This window comes from Sphaeramia orbicularis, unplaced genomic scaffold (genome assembly GCF_902148855.1).
Source record: "Sphaeramia orbicularis unplaced genomic scaffold, fSphaOr1.1, whole genome shotgun sequence".
In the NCBI taxonomy this organism is placed as follows: domain Eukaryota; kingdom Metazoa; phylum Chordata; class Actinopteri; order Kurtiformes; family Apogonidae; genus Sphaeramia; species Sphaeramia orbicularis.
The window spans coordinates 123,620-143,271 of NW_021941573.1; the positions used below are offsets into that span (position 1 = coordinate 123,620).

General features: G+C 50.3%; 1 protein-coding gene across 1 annotated transcript; it reads right to left on the reverse strand.

Moving 5' to 3' along the window:
- Positions 1-6,142: 6,142 nt before the first annotated feature.
- Positions 6,143-18,521, reverse strand: LOC115416204 (uncharacterized). The gene is made up of 7 exons (XM_030129935.1): positions 18,489-18,521; positions 16,995-17,483; positions 16,167-16,664; positions 12,905-13,334; positions 11,932-12,036; positions 11,151-11,222; positions 6,143-7,922 (listed from the first exon to the last, which is right to left on the reverse strand). The coding sequence occupies exons 2-7, from the start codon at positions 17,469-17,471 to the stop codon at positions 7,105-7,107; spliced, it is 2,400 nt and encodes a 799-aa protein (XP_029985795.1). The 5' UTR covers positions 17,472-17,483; positions 18,489-18,521; the 3' UTR covers positions 6,143-7,104.
- Positions 18,522-19,652: the final 1,131 nt, after the last annotated feature.

Below are 19,652 nucleotides of genomic sequence, written 5' to 3' on the forward strand. Positions count from 1 at the left end.
TGCCTGTCTGTGCTGCCTGTCTGTGCTGTCTGTCTGTGCTGCCTGTCTGTGCTGTCTGTGTGTGGTTGTGTTGCCTTCCCCTGCAGTAGCTGCGTTGCATCAGCGTGTGTGAGGCGGAGCCTGGGAATCAGGACCACCTGTGGCCGTGGTTCCCAGTCTATAAAGCATGGCCGTCCAGACCGCTCTCTCTCTCTCTGCCACCAGCTGGATGCTCAGCCAGAGCCACCTTTGTTTTTTTCTTACCGGCCGACAGGCTGTAAGCTGTTGTCGTCATGCGGCGTCCGTCATCGTCGTCTGTCGTCCATTACAAAAATTTCAATCATCTTCTTCTCCGAAACTACAATTCTGATTGACTTCAAACTTGGTATACGCTTTCTTTATGATGATGTCAACAAAAGTTAGTGAAATTATTTGGATCCGGATCTGATTCCAGATCTGGTGCCACTTTGAAAACTGTCCCCATTATCAGAGATAGGAAGTGGATGGATGCAATAACTCAGTAAATGTAAATGATCTCCAGTGTAAATGTCTCCAGTCCAGCCCTGATGGGGAGATGACCCAAACATAATGTCCACATGCTGATCAGGATCTTCTTCTGGATCTGGAACTGACGCAAAATTTAACATGGGCTCTAATGGGGAAAACATTTCAATGGTCTTCTTCTCTGAAACTCCAGTTGTGATTGACTTCAGACTTGGTCTACAGCTTCTGTATGATGATGTCAACACAAGGGACTGAAATTATTTCAGTCTGGATCTGATTCTGGATTTGGTGCCACTTTGAAAAATGTTCCCATTCTAACAGATAGGAAGTGGATTGATCCAATAAATCAGTATCAATGATATCAAGTGTGAATTTGAATTTTTTACAGATCTGACTGAATATGAGCAAAACATGGACTATTTCTGTAATAGAATAAATAAATACACAGAACTGGGGGAGAAGAAATGGATCTGGATACATTTACCGAAGCTTTGAATTTGGCCGATAAGATACAGGGACACTGGTCCTTTTTTTATGGTACTTTGTGTTCTGGTTATGGTTTCGTTTGCACTTATTCCTTACTTTGTAAAATAAATCACACGTCTAGCATTGATCCTCTGTTTGATATTTTTGTTGTGGTCCCTGAGCCAGACCATAATATCTTTCATCCACACCCTGTTCCCTTCATTTATTCTTTCATCCTGAAGTCTGTAAAGGAACCTTAGTGTGATCTGAAGTCTGTAAAGGAACCTTAGTGTGATCTGCAGTCTGTAAAGGAACCTAAGTGTGATCTGAAGTCTGTAAAGGAACCTTAGTGTGATCTGAAGTCTGTAAAGGAACCTAAGTGTGATCTGAAGTCTGTAAAGGAACCTAAGTGTGATCTGAAGTCTGTAAAGGAACCTTAGTGTGATCTGAAGTCTGTAAAGGAACCTCTGTTCTGTCCTCAGTTTGGTTCGTAGTTTCTTCAGGTGAATCCGTTTCAGTTTCAGTTTCCTCAGTTGTTCAGTTTCATTCATTCTCTTCCTCTGACCTGGGGTCAGGTCACAGAGGTAACAGTCTCAGCAGGGACGCCCAGACTCCTCCCTCTCCTCAGACTCCTCCCTCTCACCTCAGCTGGTTCCTCTGGATTTGGAAGAGCAGCGGTTCTACTCTGAGCTCCTCCCCCTATCCCTAAGGGTGGACCCACCCACCCTACAGAGGAAACTCATTTGGACTACTTGTATCCTGGATCTGGTCCTTTGGGTCCTGGATCTGATCCTTTGGGTCCTGGATCTGGTCCTTTGGGTCCTGGATCTGGTCCTTTGAGTCCTGACCCACAGCTCATGACCACAGGTGAGGGTCTGAACGTAGACTGAGGGTAAATCCAGAGCTTCTCCTTTGGGCTCAGCTCCTTCTGAACCACAACAGACCCATACAAGCACTGCAGACGCTGCACCCACCTGTCAGTCTGAACCTCCACCCACCCACCTGTCAATCTGAACCTCCACCCACCCACCTGTCAATCTGAACCTCCACCCACCCACCTGTCAGTCTGAACCTCCACCCACCCACCTGTCAATCTGAACCTCCACCCACCCACCTGTCAGTCTGAACCTCCACCCACCCACCTGTCAATCTGAACCTCCACCCACCCACCTGTCAATCTGAACCTCCACCCACCCACCTGTCAGTCTGAACCTCCACCCACCCACCTGTCAATCTGAACCTCCATCCTTCCCTCACTGTGAACCAGACCCAGATACTGGACCTCCTCCACTGGGGTCAAAGACTCTCCACAGACCCACAGAGGGCAGACCACCTTTATCTGGTCCAGAACCATGGGCTCAGATTTGGAGGTCCTGATCCTCATCCCAGTCCAAACCGCCCCAGGTCACGCTGAAGGTCCAGGTTCCATGAGGCCAACAGGACAACGTCATCTGCAAAAAGCACAGACGAAATCCTGTGGTCCCCAAACCGGACCCCCTCTGGCCCAAACCGGACCCCCTCCGGCCCAAACCGGACCCCCTCCGACCCAAACCGGACCCCCTCCGACCCAAACCGGACCCCCTCCGACCCAAACCGGACCCCCTCCGACCCAAACCGGACCCCCTCCGGCCCCTGGCTGCGCCCAGAAATTCTGTCCATAAAAATATGAACAGAACCGGTGCCAAAGGGCAGCCCTGCAGGAGTCCCACATGGACCTGGACCAGGTCTGACTGACTGTGAACCAGACTCCTGCTTCAGTCATACAAGGACCGGACTGGCCTTAACAGAGGACCCCAGACCACATACTCCTGAAGCACCCCCCACAGGATACCACCAGGGACACGGTCCAACACCTTCTCCAAATCCACAAACACATGTGGACCAGTTGAACTCCCATGAACCCTAGAGCACCTGATGAACAGTGTAGACCTGGTCCAGTGTTCTAGGACCAGGACCAAAACCACATTGTTCCTCCTGGATCCAAGGTTGGACTATGGGTCGGATCCTCCTCTCCAGGACCTGGAATAGACTTTCCCTGGAGGCTGAGGAGTGGGACCCCCTGTGGTTGGACCACATCCTCTGGTCCCCCTTCTTATAAAGGGGGACCACCACCCTGGTCTGCCAGTCCAGAGGGACTGTCCCTGACTGCCACACCATGTTACAGAGACGAGTCCACCAGGACAGTCCTGCAGATCCAGACTGAAGGGACTCAGGGTGGACCTCATCCACCCCCGATGCTCTGTCCAACCACCTGGGACCTGGACCAGTCCACCTCTGAGACCTGGACCAGTCCACCTCTGAGACCTGGACCAGTCCACCTCTGACCCCTCAGCCTATGCTTCCTCCTCCCAGCATTCCTTCCACTGTTGACCACACCCCCAGTGGAGGTCAGCTCCTCCCACTTCCTCTGTAAACAGTCTTGCTGGTGCACTGCTTCACCTCCTGAGGCATCAGACAGTTTGACAGAATTTCCTTGAGGCCGACCAATAGTCCTCCTCCATGGCCTCCACAAACTCCACCCAGACCACAGTTTTCTCCTCTTCCTCTTCCACCTCCTCCTCCACCCCTCAGGCTGTGGTCCACCAGTACCCATCAGCCAACCAGGCTCCATCAGACTCCTCCTTCACTCATATCCTTCCTGTCATCTTAGTTTCATAACGAAACAAATAAACCTGTCGACATCAGAAAACAGTCAGAACCTCCACCTACAGAACCTCCACAGACGTTCCACCACATGTTTATCTAGAAAATGATTTATTTCCTGTTTGGAATCTGATGGATGTGGATCCTCCTGTGAAACCACATCTGAGCTCTGACACACGATCAGCATCACACATCTGTGACAGAACCTCCACCTACAGAACCTCCACCTACAGAACCTCCAGATACAAAACCTCCACCTACAGAACCTCCAGATACAGAACCTGAACCTACAGAACCTCCAACTACAGAACCTCCAGATACAAAACCTCCACCTACAGAACCTCCAGATACAGAACCTCCACCTACAGAACCTCCAACTACAGAACCTCCAGATACAAAACCTCCACCTACAGAACCTCCAGATACAGAACCTGAACCTACAGAACCTCCAACTACAGAACCTCCAGATACAAAACCTCCACCTACAGAACCTCCAGATACAGAACCTCCACCTACAGAACCTCCACCTACAGAACCTCCAGATACAAAACCTCCAGATACAAAACCTCCACCTACAGAACCTCCAGATACAGAACCTCCACCTACAGAACCTCCAGATACAAAACCTCCAACTGCAGAACCTCCACATACAGAACCTCTACTTCATCCATCTGCTCACTGTTTCCTTCATCTGTCACAGTTTCTGTTCCATCCTCGGCATCAGGTGCTGCAGTCACAGGTTCCACTTCCTCCACTCGGTGCTGAGTTACCTGAGGCTCACCTGCACCACCACCTGTACCACCTGCACCTCTGGAGCCAGCAGAGATGAGTCTTTTAGTTTCTTTGTCATAGTTTCAACAGCAGTACTGCTGTCACACCTGGGGTTTCATTTACCATCAGGCTGTGGGTCACCTGGACCGGTGCTCCTCTGGTCACCTGAGCCAGTGCTCCTCTGGTCACCTGAGCCGGTTCTCCTCTGGTCACCTGGGCCGGTGCTCCTCTGGTCACCTGAGCCGGTGCTCCTCTGGTCACCTGGACCGGTGTTCCTGTGGTCACATGGGCCAGTGTTCCTCTGGTCACCTGGACCGGTGCTCCTCTGGTCACCTGAGCCGATGCTCCTCTGGTCACCTGAGCCGGTGCTCCTCTGGTCACCTGAGCCGGTGCTCCTCTGGTCACCTGGACCGGTGTTCCTCTGGTCACCTGAGCCGGTGCTCCTCTGGTCACCTGGGCCGGTGCTCCTCTGGTCACCTGAGCCGGTGCTCCTCTGGTCACCTGAGCCGGTGCTCCTCTGGTCACCTGGGCCGGTGCTCCTCTGGTCACCTGAGCCGGTGCTCCTCTGGTCACCTGAGCCGGTGCTCCTCTGGTCACCTGGACCGGTGTTCCTCTGGTCACCTGAGCCGGTGCTCCTCTGGTCACCTGAGCCGGTGCTCCTCTGGTCACCTGGACCGGTGCTCCTCTGGTCACCTGAGCCGGTGCTCCTCTGGTCACCTGGACCGGTGCTCCTCGTTGCCTGATGCTTGGTCCTTGGTGAACCATCAGCCTCAGGTCTGGACTCCTCTTAGCTGCTGGGGGTCCAGGTTCCCTGTGGGTCCAAACTGACCCTCTGTGGTCGACATCTCTGCACTCAGAACATTTCCTGCTGCTGGAGTTCACGTACACAGACTCTGTTTTCATATCTGACTTTGAATGACACATCCAGACTCTGATCCGGGTGGTTCAGGTCCAGACTCTGGTCCGGGTCCTTCAGGTCCAAACTCTGGTCTGGGTCCTTCAGGTCCAAACTCTGGTCCGGGTCCTTCAGGTCCAGACTCTGGTCCGGGTCCTTCAGGTCCAAACTCTGGTCTGGGTCCTTCAGGTCCAGACTCTGGTCCGGGTCCTTCAGGTCCAGACTCTGGTCCAAGTGGTTCAGGTCCATACTCTGGTCTGGGTCCTTCAGGTCCAGACTGTGATCCGGGTCTGTCAGGTCCAGACTGTGGTCCAGGTTGTACCCTGGTGTCTCTACAGTCCAGGTGAATGGTTTGAAGCCACCTGTAAACGGACACAATTCTGTTTCCAACAGTGTGTTCAGAATGAACAGGAAACAGCTGATCTGTGAGGAAGGAACCAACAGCTGTGATGAAGGTCACCAACAGGTCACCAACAGGTCACCCAGAACCAGACCTTTGGAGACCAGGTCCTGAACCAGTCGCTCCTCATGGACAAAGACCACCACACTAAACCTGTTCCATATTGAACCTATTCCACAGTGTTTATTTGTTTGTGTTTATTTGCATTTGTGTGTTTGTTTGTTTGCGTTTATGTGTTTGTTGCGTTTGTTTGTTTGTTTGTGTGTGTGTGCTTGTTTGTTTGTTTGTTCTCTACTTCAGTGTAAAACTCCCTCCCCCCTCTTTCCCAGACCGTCCCCTCAGACAGGCCTAAACTTTGGGACAAACCCATTCCATTCCAAAACACCTGCAGTTTTACACTTTGACTAAATTCATCTAAATTCATCCCCTTCTGATCCTCCTCCAGTCTGATCCTCCTCCAGTCTGATCCTCCTCCAGTTTGATCCTCCTCCAGTCTGATCCTCCTCCAGTCTGATCCTCCTCCAGTTTGATCCTCCTCCAGTCTGATCCTCCTCCAGTTTGATCCTCCTCCAGTTTAGAACAGGATCTGGATCTGGAAAGGAACTGTGGGCTGTGGCTCAGCTGGTACAGTGGGTCATCCAATGATTAAAGGGTTGGCAGTTCGAATCCTGGCTCCAATTGTCCACATGTGGAAGTGTCCTTGGGCCAGACTGAACCCTGAATGTGTCCCAGGTGGACCAGACTGAACCCTGAATGTGTCCCAGGTGGACCAGACTGAACCCTGAATGTGTCCCAGGTGGACCAGACAGTGTCCTGCATGAGGCAGATGTCTACTGGTGTGTGTGTGTGTGTGTGTGTGTGTGTGTGTGTGTGTGTACAGCGCTCTAAACACTATGCAGGTGTAGAACATGTGACATGAGTTCAGTTCATTTAACATTTAACTCAACTGTCCTCATCCACTGTGAACTGTGAACATTTACACTGAAAATCCCATTGAACACATTTTTATTAGAACTCAACTAATATTGATGTGAATTGAATCTAATGGGACATACACACGACTGGTACCAAGATTCAACTGTTTCAACTGTGTCTGTGTGGAACAACCTGGAAACTGCTGAATTTAAACAAACTGTTGAATTTAAACAAACTGTTGAATTTAAACACAAACAGCTGATCTACACATGCACAGTGTTCAGGGGTTCGGGGGGGGGGGGGGGGTTTGGGTTCTGGTCCAGAAGGACCATCAGAACCAGACCTGTGGTCCCCACAGAACTGGAGCGGTTCATCAGAAGTGGTCCAGTCTCATAGAAGTAGATCTGTTCTTCAGAAGTGGGTGAGACCGGTCCCTGTCCACTGGACTGGTCCACATCCACTGGACCCATCCAGATGTCTGGTCCATCAGAAGTGGACTGACCCAGTAGAACCAGACCTCTGGTCCAGTCCATCAGAAGTGGACATGTCCAGAGTGTGGGTTGGGTGGCACTGGTCCTGGTCCTGCTGGGTCCTGGAGCAGGGTGGTGGTCCTGCTCATTGGGTAGTTGTGGGTCAGAGTCTCATCAGTCCACATAGTCCTGGACAGCAGCTGGTCCATGTGGGTTCCTGAAGTCCTGTGTGGAACCTGGAATGGACTGATAACGGACTCTCTGTCCAGCAGGGACTGTTCAGGGACCTGATGTGGACCTTCAGGACCATATGTGGAGCCTGTCAGGATGGAAGTGTCTCGGTCCAGGGGAACCTGGTGGTCCATGGGGTACATCTGCTTCTTGTGGACCTGAATGTGGTCATGGTGGTCCAGCTGGGGTTGGTACTGTGGTTTCTTCAGGTTCTGGATGGGGTTCTTTTCCTGGTGGTCCATCTTGGCCTGGTACTGGTCCTGGTGGTCCATCTGGGCCTGGGCCTGGTACTGCTGTTTCTTCTTAGTTTGGATCTGGTCTGGTGGTTCTGGGTTCTCCTCAGAGTCCATCTGGGCCTGGTACTGCTGCTTCTTCTGGTTCTGGATCTGGTTGTAGACCTGGTTCTCCTCAGAGTCCACCTGTGCATGGAACTGCTGCTTCTTCTGGCTCTGGATCTGGTTGTAGACCTGGTTCTTGATGTCCTTCCAGTGCCGTCCTCTTAGAACCGGCTCCTGGTCCAGACAACGCTGACACACCTCCTTCCCAGGAACCGACTGGAACAGAACGTGGACCCCCAGCTGACGCCAGACCGCCTCCTTCTCTGCAGAGGACCAGGGACGACGACGGATCCTCCTGGGAACCACAGGAACTGAAACACAAAGAAGAGAACCCACGTTCACACATGTTCTGTATTAGACTTCCAGTGTCAGGTCTGATGGGTCCAGTTTCAGCTAAAGCCACTGGTGAGACTGAAGAATCAGAAACAGAGGCTGGACCATGAAACAGACTACTGAAGACTGGACAAAGACTTTTGAAGACTACTGAAGACTGGAAGAAGACTACTGAAGACTACTGAAGAAGACTACTGAAGACTACTGAAGAAGACTACTGAAGACTGCAGGAAGGTCTTATGGACCCATCAAACCTGACACTGTTCAGTCTGCTGTTCCCAGTGTAAACTCCTCCTCTCTTCCTCCTCCTCTCTCTTCTCTGTGCTTTCAGCTGTTGACTTTCATAAACTGTCATAAACTTGTCTTCTGATTATCCTTTTCTTTTTTCTTTCGTTCAGATCAGGTCTAGTTTTAGACAGTTTCCTCTGTGACTCCACTCTTCCTCAGAAGCCTCATCCGACGTTCTGCTGACCTGTCATTTATCAGCTGGTCGGCTCCACGGACCAATCAGAGCCCGTCGAGCCGACCGCGCCTCCTCCGCCTTGGGTGGTCTGTGGAGGAGGGAATCCCAGGTGTGCAGAAGGTGTACGCCCCCTGGTCCCAGTTGATGGTGCCACTCGCCCACTTCCTGATCTCTATTGCCTCCTTGATCCAACGTTTGAGTTTGTTTGTTTGAAATGTTCTGATTGTGCCCTGATCCCAGCCCATGATGTGGGTGTGTCTTCTGCAGTGGTCTGTGATGTGGGTGTGTCTTCTGCAGTGGTCTGTGATGTGGGTGTGTCTTCTGCAGTGGTCTGTGATGTGGGTGTGTCTTCTGCAGTGGTCTGTGATGTGGGTGTGTCTTCTGCAGTGGTCTGTGATGGCTGAGTTTAGCGTCTCCTGTTCTGCTTTGTCCTTCTGAGTCCGTGTGAATCGCCCCACTGTCTCCTTTTCACATTCTTTTTTCTTTCTGTTTCATCATGGACTGGTATAAAGGCACGGTCAGAACATCTGAAACAAACTCAAACATTGGATCAAGGAGGTAGGAGAGATCAGGAAGTGGGCGAGTGGCACCATCAACCAGGACCAGGGGGCGTACACCTTCTGCACACCTGGGATTCCCTTCTCCATGACCAGGGGGCGTACACCTTCTGTACACCTGGGATTCCTTCCTCCACAGACCACCCAAGGCGGAGGAGCCGCAGTCGGCTCAACGGGCTCTGATTGGTCTGTGGAGCTGACCAGCTGATAAATGACAGGTCAGCAGAACGTCGGATGAGGCTTCTGAGGAAGAGTGGAGTCACAGAGGAAACTGTCAAATGGGAAACATCTAAAACTAGACCTGATCTGAACGAAAGAAAAAAGAAAAGGATAATAATTCCACAAACAGAAGACAAACTGAAGGTCCTAAACTTGTCTTCTGATTCTGTTGTGTCTTTGGCTCTTCCAGACCTCTTGGGTGGTTTTTGGGTGTTATTTGTGGTTTTTGGGTGTTTTTTTGGTGGTTTTTGGGTGTGTTGTGTCTTTGGCTCTTCCAGACCTCTTGGGTGGTTTTTGGGTGTTATTTGTGGTTTTTGGGTGTTTTTTGGGTGGTTTTTGGGTGTTTTTTGGTGGTTTTTAGGTGGTTTTTGGGTGTGTTGAGTCTTTGGTTCTTCCAGACCTCTTAGGTGGTTTTTGGGTGTTTTTTGGGTGTTTTTTGGTGGTTTTTAGGTGGTTTTTGGGTGTGTTGAGTCTTTGGTTCTTCCAGACCTCTTAGGTGGTTTTTGGGTGTTTTTTGGGTGGTTTTTGGGTGTTTTTTGGTGTTTTTTAGGTGGTTTTTGGGTGTGTAGTGTCTTTGGTTCTTCCAGACCTCTTAGGTGGTTTTTGGGTGTTTTTTGGTGTTTTTTAGGTGGTTTTTGAGTGTGTTGTGTCTTTGGCTCTTCCAGACCTCTTAGGTGGTTTTTGGGTGTTTTTAGGTGGTTTTTGAGTGTGTTGTGTCTTTGGCTCTTCCAGACCTCTTAGGTGGTTTTTGGGTGTTTTTTAGGTGGTTTTTGAGTGTGTTGTGTCTTTGGCTCTTCCAGACCTCTTAGGTGGTTTTTGGGTGTTTTTTTGTGGTTTTTAGGTGTTTTTGGTGGTTTTTGGGTGTGTTGTGGCTTTAGTTCTTCCAGTCCTCTTCGGTGGTTTCTGAGTGTTTTTTGTGTTTTTTGGTGGTTTTAAGGTGGTTTTTGGGTGGTTTTGGTGGTTTTTAGGTGGTTTTTGGGTGTTTCTGATGGTTTTTAGGTGGTTTTTGGGTGTTTCTGATGGTTTTTAGGTGGTTTTTGGGTGTTTCTGATGGTTTTTAGGTGGTTTTTGGGTGTGTTGTGTCTTTGGTTCTCCCAGACCTCTTCCTGTCTGCATTTCCAGTCCAGTTTCTGAGTGCCTTTGGATGGTGAAGGAAACTGGACTTCCTGACACCTGGACTTTCTTGGACATTTCTCTGGAGGACACACCTCCATTTTTCCCTCTTCTGATGCTCTGTCTCTCTTCTCTGGTTCATTCCTTTTCCTCTTTTCAATTTTTACAGTAACACACTCCTTTCTTCAGTCCAGTCCTGTTCCAATAATGCTCCATGGGTCTGGAACCACAGTGTGTTCCACACTCCTGTTCTGCAGACACGGGGGGTTGAAGGAATTCACAAACACTGGCACACCTGCAGGAACTGAACCACCAACTTTCCAGACTGGATCAACCTCCATTGCTGCAGAACTGCTTTCAGTTGTTCACCCATTTCTGGTTCTCCTGTTTGTATAATTCTGAAATGGACATTATTTGTCAGTTTGGTTGAACCTTACCTTTATTTTTTTTCCTCTGTCAGTTCACTCTGACCTTTGGACCATTTACAGCTGTTCATTAAACTGGAACGAACTGGAACAAACTGGGACAAACTGGGCTGGTCTAAACCTGTGGACCAGTACTGTATGTGTATAATCTTTTGTCAAATAACTTGGGACAGATGGTTTAACCCTAAATGTTTTTATGTCAATTATTTTCCATGTAACTTCTGTAATGTTCTGATTTTTGCTGAATAAGCAACCAGAGTTTATGACCAACACATCTGACAAACTGAGCCTGGATTTAATGAGGACCTGACATGATTGGACTGAACTGTGAGGGGGGCGGGACTGAGCTGTGAGGGGGGACGGGGCCTCAAATGACTGGACTGACCTGTGAGGGGGGCGGGACTGACCTGTGAGGGGGGCGGGACTGACCTGTGATGGGGGCGGGAAGTCCAGCTGGGGACATGATGGAGAACACTGGTCTGGTACTGGACTGGGACAGACCTACAAGGACAGACAAAAAGACTTCAAAACAAAAGATAGAACTGTAGAAGATAGAACTGAAGAAGATAGAGCTGTAGCAGATAGAGCTGTAGAAGATAGAACTGAAGAAGATAGAGCTGTAGAAGATAGAACTGTAGAAGACGGAACTGAAGAAGATAGAGCTGTAGAAGACACAACTGTAGAAAACAGAAATGTAGAAGACACAACTGTAGAAGATAGAACTGAAGAAGACAGAGCTGTAGAAGATAGAGCTGTAGAAGATAGAACTGTAGAAGATAGAACTGAAGAAGATAGAACTGAAGAAGACAGAGCTGTAGAAGATAGAGCTGTAGAAGATAGAACTGTAGAAGATAGAACTGAAGAAGATAGAACTGAAGAAGACAGAGCTGTAGAAGATAGAGCTGTAGAAGATAGAACTGAAGAAGACAGAACTGAAGAAGATAGAGCTGTAGAAGACACAATTGTAGAAAACGGAAATGTTGAAGACACAACTGTAGAAGATAGAACTATAGAGGACAGAACTATAGAAGATAGAACTGAAGAAGATAGAACTGTAGAAGATAAAACTGTAGAAAACACAACTGTAGAAGATAGAACTGTAGAGGATAGAATGGTAGAGGATAGAACTGTAGAAGACAGAACTATAGAGGACAGAACTATAGAAGATAGAACTCAGCTCTCAGGACCTAACCCTGGGCTCAGTACTCACCTCCTGGTCTGGAACCACATGCAGCTGGTTGACATTCGTTATTCATCTTCTGATTTCTGGATTGGACTGATCGTTTCTTTGGTTTAGCTCCTCCCACTGGGCCATCTAAGGGAAGAACAGCTTCAAGTAAGTGAACATATGAGGTCACATCCAACCCTAACCCTAACCCAGGCCATCAGAGCCTAGGTAGACTAATGCCACATTTCCACTGTGTGGTACCGGCTCGACTCGACTCGACTCGTCGTTTTTGCGTTTCCATTATGAAAAAGGACCTGGAATCTGGTACCTGGTACTAGTTTTTTGAATCTGGTACCTGGTACTAGTTTTTTGGAATCTGGTATCTGGTACTAATTTTTTGAATCTGGTACCTGGTACAAGTTTTTTGGAATCTGGTACCTGGTACTAGTTTTTTGAATCTGGTACCTGGTACAAGTTTTTTGAGTCTGGTACCTGGTACAAGTTTTTTGGAATCTAGTACTAGTTTTTTGGAATCTGGTACCTGGTACTAGTTTTTTGAATCTGGTAACTGGTACTAGTTTTTTGAATCTGGTACCTGGTACTAGTTTTTTGGTCTCTCCTCCACTGAGGTTCCAGTCGATACTAAACTGTGACGTATAAACAGTGCAAACCACAGATTGGTCAGACAGTTTTCTGTGCCCCGCCCTTTTTCAGTAAATCTGTGGGTCCATGAATCCACATGAGAACAGACAAACTAGACCGGGGTCGGTCCAGATTCAGTCTGTGGTGGCAGACGGAAACATTCAGACCAGACAACAGGCAACGAGTGAGTTTTCAACAACTGTGAACAGACGACACAGAAATAACGCACCGCATCGCTATGACGACCAGGTACTGGAAAGTCAGTAGTATCTGGAATGGAAACGGTCTGAGGAATACTGAGTCCAGTCCAGTCCAGTGGAGCTGGTTCCACTTAGTGGAAACGCGGCATAAATTGAAGTGGTCTGGGTGGTACCGTGGTCTGGGGTGGGGCTGGGCAGGTCCAGGTGGTCTGGGGTGGGGCTGGGCAGCTCCAGGTTGTCCCAGTCCCTCCCCAGGCTGTGGTAGAAGTCGGTGGTCTTGGCGGCCGCCTCCCACTTGCCGTCCTGCAGACTCTCTCCAATGGCGATCTCGCAGACGGTCTTCAGCGTGGTCTTGACGGCCAGCGGCGGGCGGCTCCAGCGGTACCCACAAGCCTTTCTGGCAGCGGACAGCGCCAGGCTGAGGCGGCCCGGAACCAGCAGGTCCTGCAGAGTCCGGATACCCGAGTCCAGAGACTTAGCGGCCAGGAGGAAGCGGCCCAGTTCCCTGAGCTTCTGACTGACGTAATCGTACCTCCTCTGACTGCCGTCCTGACTTCCAATCAGAGTGTTCCCATATTTACAGATCAACCAATCAGATTTGACCTGCACAGAGAAAGGAGGACAGGTGAGGAGCGGGTAGAGGACAGGTGAGGAGCAGTTAGAGGAGTGGTTAGGGGACAGGTGAGGAGACGGTAGAGGACAGGTGAGGAGCAGTTAGAGGAGTGGTTAGGGGACAGGTGAGGAGACGGTAGAGGACAGGTGAGGAGCGGGTAGAGGGCAGGTGAGGAGCAGTTAGGGGACAGGTGAGGAGCAGTTAGAGGACAGGTGAGGAGCAGTTAGAGGAGTGGTTAGGGGACAGGTGAGGAGCAGTTATAGGACAGGTGAGGAGCAGTTAGAGGACAGGTGAGGAGCGGGTAGAGGACAGGTGAGGAGCGGGTAGAGGACAGGTGAGGAGCAGTTAGAGGACAGGTGAGGAGCGGGTAGAGGACAGGTGCAGAGCAGTTAGAGGAGTGGTTAGGGGACAGGTGAGGAGACGGTAGAGGACAGGTGAGGAGCAGTTAGAGGACAGGTGAGGAGCAGTTAGGGGACAGGTGAGGAGCAGTTAGGGGACAGGTGAGGAGCGGGTAGAGGACAGGTGAGGAGCAGTTAGAGGAGTGGTTAGGGGACAGGTGAGGAGCAGTTAGAGGACAGGTGAGGAGCGGGTAGAGGATAGGTGAGGAGCAGTTAGAGGAGTGGTTAGGGGACAGGTGAGAAGCAGTTAGAGGACAGGTGAGGAGCAGTTACAGGACAGGTGAAGAGCAGGTAGAGGACAGGTGAAGAGCAGGTAGAGGACAGGTGAGGAGCAGTTAGAGGACAGGTGAGGAGCAGTTAGGGTACAGATGAGGAGCAGTTAGAGGACAGGTGAGGAGCAGATAGAGGACAGGTGAGGAACAGGTAGAGGACAGGTGAGGAGCAGTTAGAGGACAGGTGAGGAGCAGTTAGGGTACAGATGAGGAGAAGTTAGAGGACAGGTGAGGAGCAGGTAGGGGACAGGTGAGGAGCAGATAGAGGAGTGGTTAGGGGACAGGTGAGGAGCAGTTAGGGGACAGGTGAGGAGCAGTTAGAGGACAGGTGAGGAGCAGTTAGAGGACAGGTGAAGAGCAGGTAGAGGACAGGTGAGGAGCAGTTAGAGGACAGGTGAAGAGCAGGTAGAGGACAGGTGAGGAGCAGTTAGAGGACAGGTGAGGAGCAGTTAGAGGACAGGTGAAGAGCAGGTAGAGGACAGGTGAAGAGCAGGTAGAGGACAGGTGAGGAGCAGTTAGAGGACAGGTGAGGAGCAGGTAGAGGACAGGTGAGGAGCAGTTAGAGGACAGGTGAGGAGCAGTTAGAGGACAGGTGAGGAGAAGTTAGGGTACAGATGAGGAGCAGTTAGAGGACAGGTGAGGAGCAGGTAGGGGACAGGTGAGGAGCGGATAGAGGAGTGGTTAGGGGACAGGTGAGGAGCAGTTAGAGGACAGGTGAGGAGCAGTTAGAGGACAGGTGAAGAGCAGGTAGAGGACAGGTGAGGAGCAGTTAGAGGACAGGTGAGGAGCGGGTAGAGGACAGGTGAGGAGCAGTTAGAGGGCAGGTGAGGAGCGGATAGAGGACAGGTGAGGAGCAGTTAGGGGACAGGTGAGGAGCAGATAGAGGACAGGTGAGGAGCAGGTAGGGGACAGGTGAGGAGCGGGTAGAGGACAGGTGAGGAGCAGTTAGAGGACAGGTGAGGAGCGGGTAGAGGACAGGTGCAGAGCAGTTAGAGGAGTGGTTAGGGGACAGGTGAGGAGACGGTAGAGGACAGGTGAGGAGAGGGTAGAGGACAGGTGAGGAGCAGTTAGGGTACAGATGAGGAGCAGTTAGAGGAGTGGTTAGGGGACAGGTGAGGAGCAGTTCGAGGACAGGTGAGGAGCAGTTAGAGGACAGGTGAGGAGCGGATAGAGGACAGGTGAGGAGCGGTTAGAGGAGAGGTGAGGAGTGGGTAGAGGACAGGGACAGAAGTTGACCAGCAGCTGGACACAGATGGACACAGGTCCAGACCTGCTCCAAGTCCAGACCTGGGCTCAACTGTGGACTGGTCTGCATGTGTTTAAGATCCATGTGGAGATTCTAGTCAAGTGAAGGAGACAGGTGTGTGTACATGTTTGTACAAGTGTTTACAGGTGTGTACAAGTGTGTACATGTGTGTGTACGGGTGTGTACATGTGTGTACAGGTGTGTCCAAGTGTGTCCAGGTTTGTACAGGTGTACACAGATGTGTGTCCAGGTGTGTGTACAGATGTGTGTCCAGGTGTGTGTACGGGTGCAGGTGTGTGTACGGGTGCAGGTGTGTGTACGGGTGCAGGTGTGTGTACAGGTGTGTGTACGGGTGCAGGTGTGTGTACAGGTGTGTGTACAGGTGCAGGTGTGTGTACAGGTGTGTGTACAGGTGCAGGTGTGTGTACAGGTGCAGGTGTGTGTACAGGTGTGTGTACAGGTGCAGGTGTGTGTACAGGTGTGTGTACAGGTGCAGGTGTGTGTACAGGTGCAGGTGTGTGTACAGGTGCAGGTGTGTGTACAGGTGTGTGTACAGGTGCAGGTGTGTGTACAGGTGTGTGTACAGGTGCAGGTGTGTGTACAGGTGCAGGTATGTGTACAGATGTGTGTCCAGGTGTGTGTACGGGTGCAGGTGTGTGTACGGGTGCAGGTGTGTGTACAGGTGTGTGTACAGGTGCAGGTGTGTGTACAGGTGTGTGTACAGGTGCAGGTGTGTGTACAGGTGTGTGTACAGGTGTGTGTACAGGTGCAGGTGTGTGTACAGGTGTGTGTACAGGTGCAGGTGTGTGTACAGGTGCAGGTGTGTGTACAGGTGTGTGTACAGGTGCAGGTGTGTGTACAGGTGTGTGTACAGGTGCAGGTGTGTGTACAGGTGTGTGTCCAGACCTGATGTGAGACCAGGTCCTGGTTCATCCGGTGCAGGACTTCACTACAACTCTCTGAGGCTCCACTTGAAATGGGCAGAAGTCGAGAAGCGGCCGCCTGAACCCTGAAGCGCTTCCGGGGCCGCTCCGCCTCCAGGTCAGAGGTCATGTGACCTTTGGTCCCCAGGTCAGAGGTCATGTAATCTTTGGTCCCCAGGTCAGAGGTCACAGTCCGGTCCGCTTCTGAAGGATCAGACCGTCGGGCGGTCCCGTGGTCGTGGGCCGGCTCACCTGCAGACTCAGCGGCGGACTGGGGGGCGGCGCAGTGGGCGGGGTCAGAGGTCATGTTGCTTTTGCAGGTGTTAGTGTTCATCTTCTTCACACAGGACGCCTGATGTTTCCACAGATCTGCCCGAAGGAAGAAGCCCAGACACAGAGGACAGGGCAGGTAGTTCCTGGCATCGACGTCCTCTGAAGGACGACGCCACGGGATGATCTCACCTGAACCCTGACGGATCACCTGAGGACAGAGAGAGAGAGAGCTGAGGGTGGGGGGGTGCAGAGCACTGACGGAGAGCTGAGGGGGGGGCGGACTACTGAGGGGGGGCGGACTACTGACGGGGGGCCGACCACCGAGGTGGGACAGACCTGTGTCAGTACAGTCATGTGACCTGTGTCACTCATGTGACCTTGGCTCCACCTACCTGTGTCATTACAGTCATGTGACCTGTGTACAGTCATGCGATCTTGGCTCCACCCCCTGTGTCATTACAGTCATGTGACCTGTGTACAGTCATGCGATCTTGGCTCCACCCACCTGTGTCAGTCATGTGACCTTGGCTCCACCCACCTCTATGTTGTGCAGGTAGTTTCCTCTGCATCGCAGCTGCTCCAGCAGAAGGTGGCGCTGTTTGGATCCCGGCGGTAATTCGCTGGCAGCCAACACTTCCTGTTGGTCGGCGTGTTTCTTCAGCAAGTGTCGTGCGATCTTCACCTGTGGGCGTCGACAGAACACGCAGTAGTGTTTTTTGTCCCAGCGGCGCTTTCCTTCGTTCCAGATCCGTTTGACAGCCACGCCCTCTTTCTGCTCCTCCAGGCCCCGCCTCTTATCCTTCTGACCACGCCTCTTCTCCCCAGAGCCCCGCCTCTTGTCAGCAGGGCCTCGTCTCTTCCCTCTTTGGCTCCGCCTCCCTCTCTGTCGGCCGGGGCGGGGCCTGGGCGTCTTCCGTAACTCTTTGGTAGAACTGGCCTGTTCTGAGGTCACGGTGTCCGCGCCGGTCGCCACGGCAACAACAGCAGGTATTTCTTCAATAACCGCTGTCTCCATGGCAACAGAGATCTGATGATCCAATGACACAAAGGTTAAAGGTCAGGAGATGAAGATGTGTAACCATGGCAACCAACAAAACTGTAGTCTGTTCAGCAAGATGAAAAAACAAAGAACACACTGGACTACATAGACCACCTGGACCCTCAGAACCGGACTACATAGACCACCTGGACCCTCAGAACCGGACTACATAGACCACCTGGACCCTCAGAACCGGACTACATAGACCACCTGGACCCTCAGAGCCGGACTTCATAGACCACCTGGACCCTCAGAACCGGACTACATAGACCACCTGGACCCCCAGAGCCGGACTTCATAGACCACGTGGACCCCCAGAACCGGACTACATAGACCACCTGGACCCTCAGAACCGGACTTCATAGACCACCTGGACCCTCAGAGCCGGACTTCATAGACCACCTGGACCCTCAGAACCGGACTACATAGACCACCTGGACCCTAACCCACTCACAGCTGATCAGCTGATCACTCCGCTCATTGATCCTACTTCTGATCGATAACTCCTCTGAGGGCGCATGCGCAGCTAACCCATTCTAAATCTGTTTTCTTCACACAGTCCGGTCCGAACTGAACCAGGCGGACTGGACCCAGTCCGCGGACCTCCGGTAGACCCGCTCCGGTTGGAGGTATCGATAAACTGATCAGTTCTGGGTCAGTGCAGATGAGTGTGGATGCTAACGGCTAACGGCTAAAGCCAATGCAGATGAGTGTGGATGCTAACGGCTAACGGCTAAAGCCAATGCAGATGAGTGTGGATGCTAACGGCTAACGGCTAAAGCCAATGCAGATGAGTGTGGATGCTAACGGCTAACGGCTAAAGCCAATGCAGATGAGTGTGGATGCTAACGGCTAACGGCTAAAGCCTCCGAGACTGGAGTGACCAGGACACAAAGGCTGAAAAAGCACACAAATACAACCTGGAACCAGAAGCAGAACCGGCTCCAAACAGCCGGATCTGATCTGAAACTGATTCTTTTCATATGAACTCACCTTAAACACACACTGGTGAACCACAGGATGTTCTTCTTCTTCTGCTCCGGTCTTCAATGGGCTTTAACAGAGACAACCACAGCTGAGTGGAACAGCGACACTGACAGGATGAAGGCGGTACTGCAGGGCGGCTACATTATGACTACTGTTGTTTTTAACAGGAGATACACAATACTTTTATGACTGTTCTGTTGCTGTTAGCTAATGCTTTTACATATTTATAGTATACATTAATATACAAGTATTAATGCTACCTTCCAGGCAGGTTTCTGAGTCCAGAAGTCACGACTTCAAACCACGGCTCACGACTTGGTCACGTTCCAGACCAGTGACAACAGGATGTGTTCACTCCTTATAGATGATGTTAATTTTATGGGAGGAAAATGTACAAACAAATTATTGCGTGGTGCCCTCACATGTAATACTTTCCCCTTACCATTAAAACCGAAAAATGTATTTAAAGACGATCCTAAATAAATTCTAATCAGGATTAGAACCAGATACCTGACTCTACCCATACCCCCAAAAGACAAAGAAACTCATTCTAAAACACTAAATGATATTTATCCTTGCAATGACTTTATGAGACCAAGATTTAATATTGCGAAAAATAATTGTGTTTTTTGTGAATTTGAAACTGAATCTTTAGAAGATTTATTTTTGGACTGTTCATACACCAGGACATTTTGGACAACATTTAAAAACTGGACATCTGAGAAGGACAAACTGGAATACAAAGACATTAATTTGGAGTTATAATGGAAAACAGAAAAAGAGAAATTATATATAACACTTTGGTTATTATGACCAAATAATTTATATACAGATGTAGATTTGTGACGACACCCCCACTGTTCTTAATTTACATGAATGAAATAACAAACTTCAAAAAGACACTGAGACATGTGAAAACCAAACCAGCCTGGACTGTTTTTGAAAATTTCAATGTAGTGATTCCTGATTAGACCTCTAACTTTATTTTATTTTATTTTATTTTATTGTGGTCTTCACAAATATTGTTCACATAAGTTTGATATTGTTTCTCAGTCTGGAAAAAATAAGTCTTTTTCTATGAAAATGACTGAATGTATAACCAGAATTTGATTAATAAAGTTGAAAAAACAAACAAAAATGTTCCTGGCAAGTCATACCAAACTGCCTGAG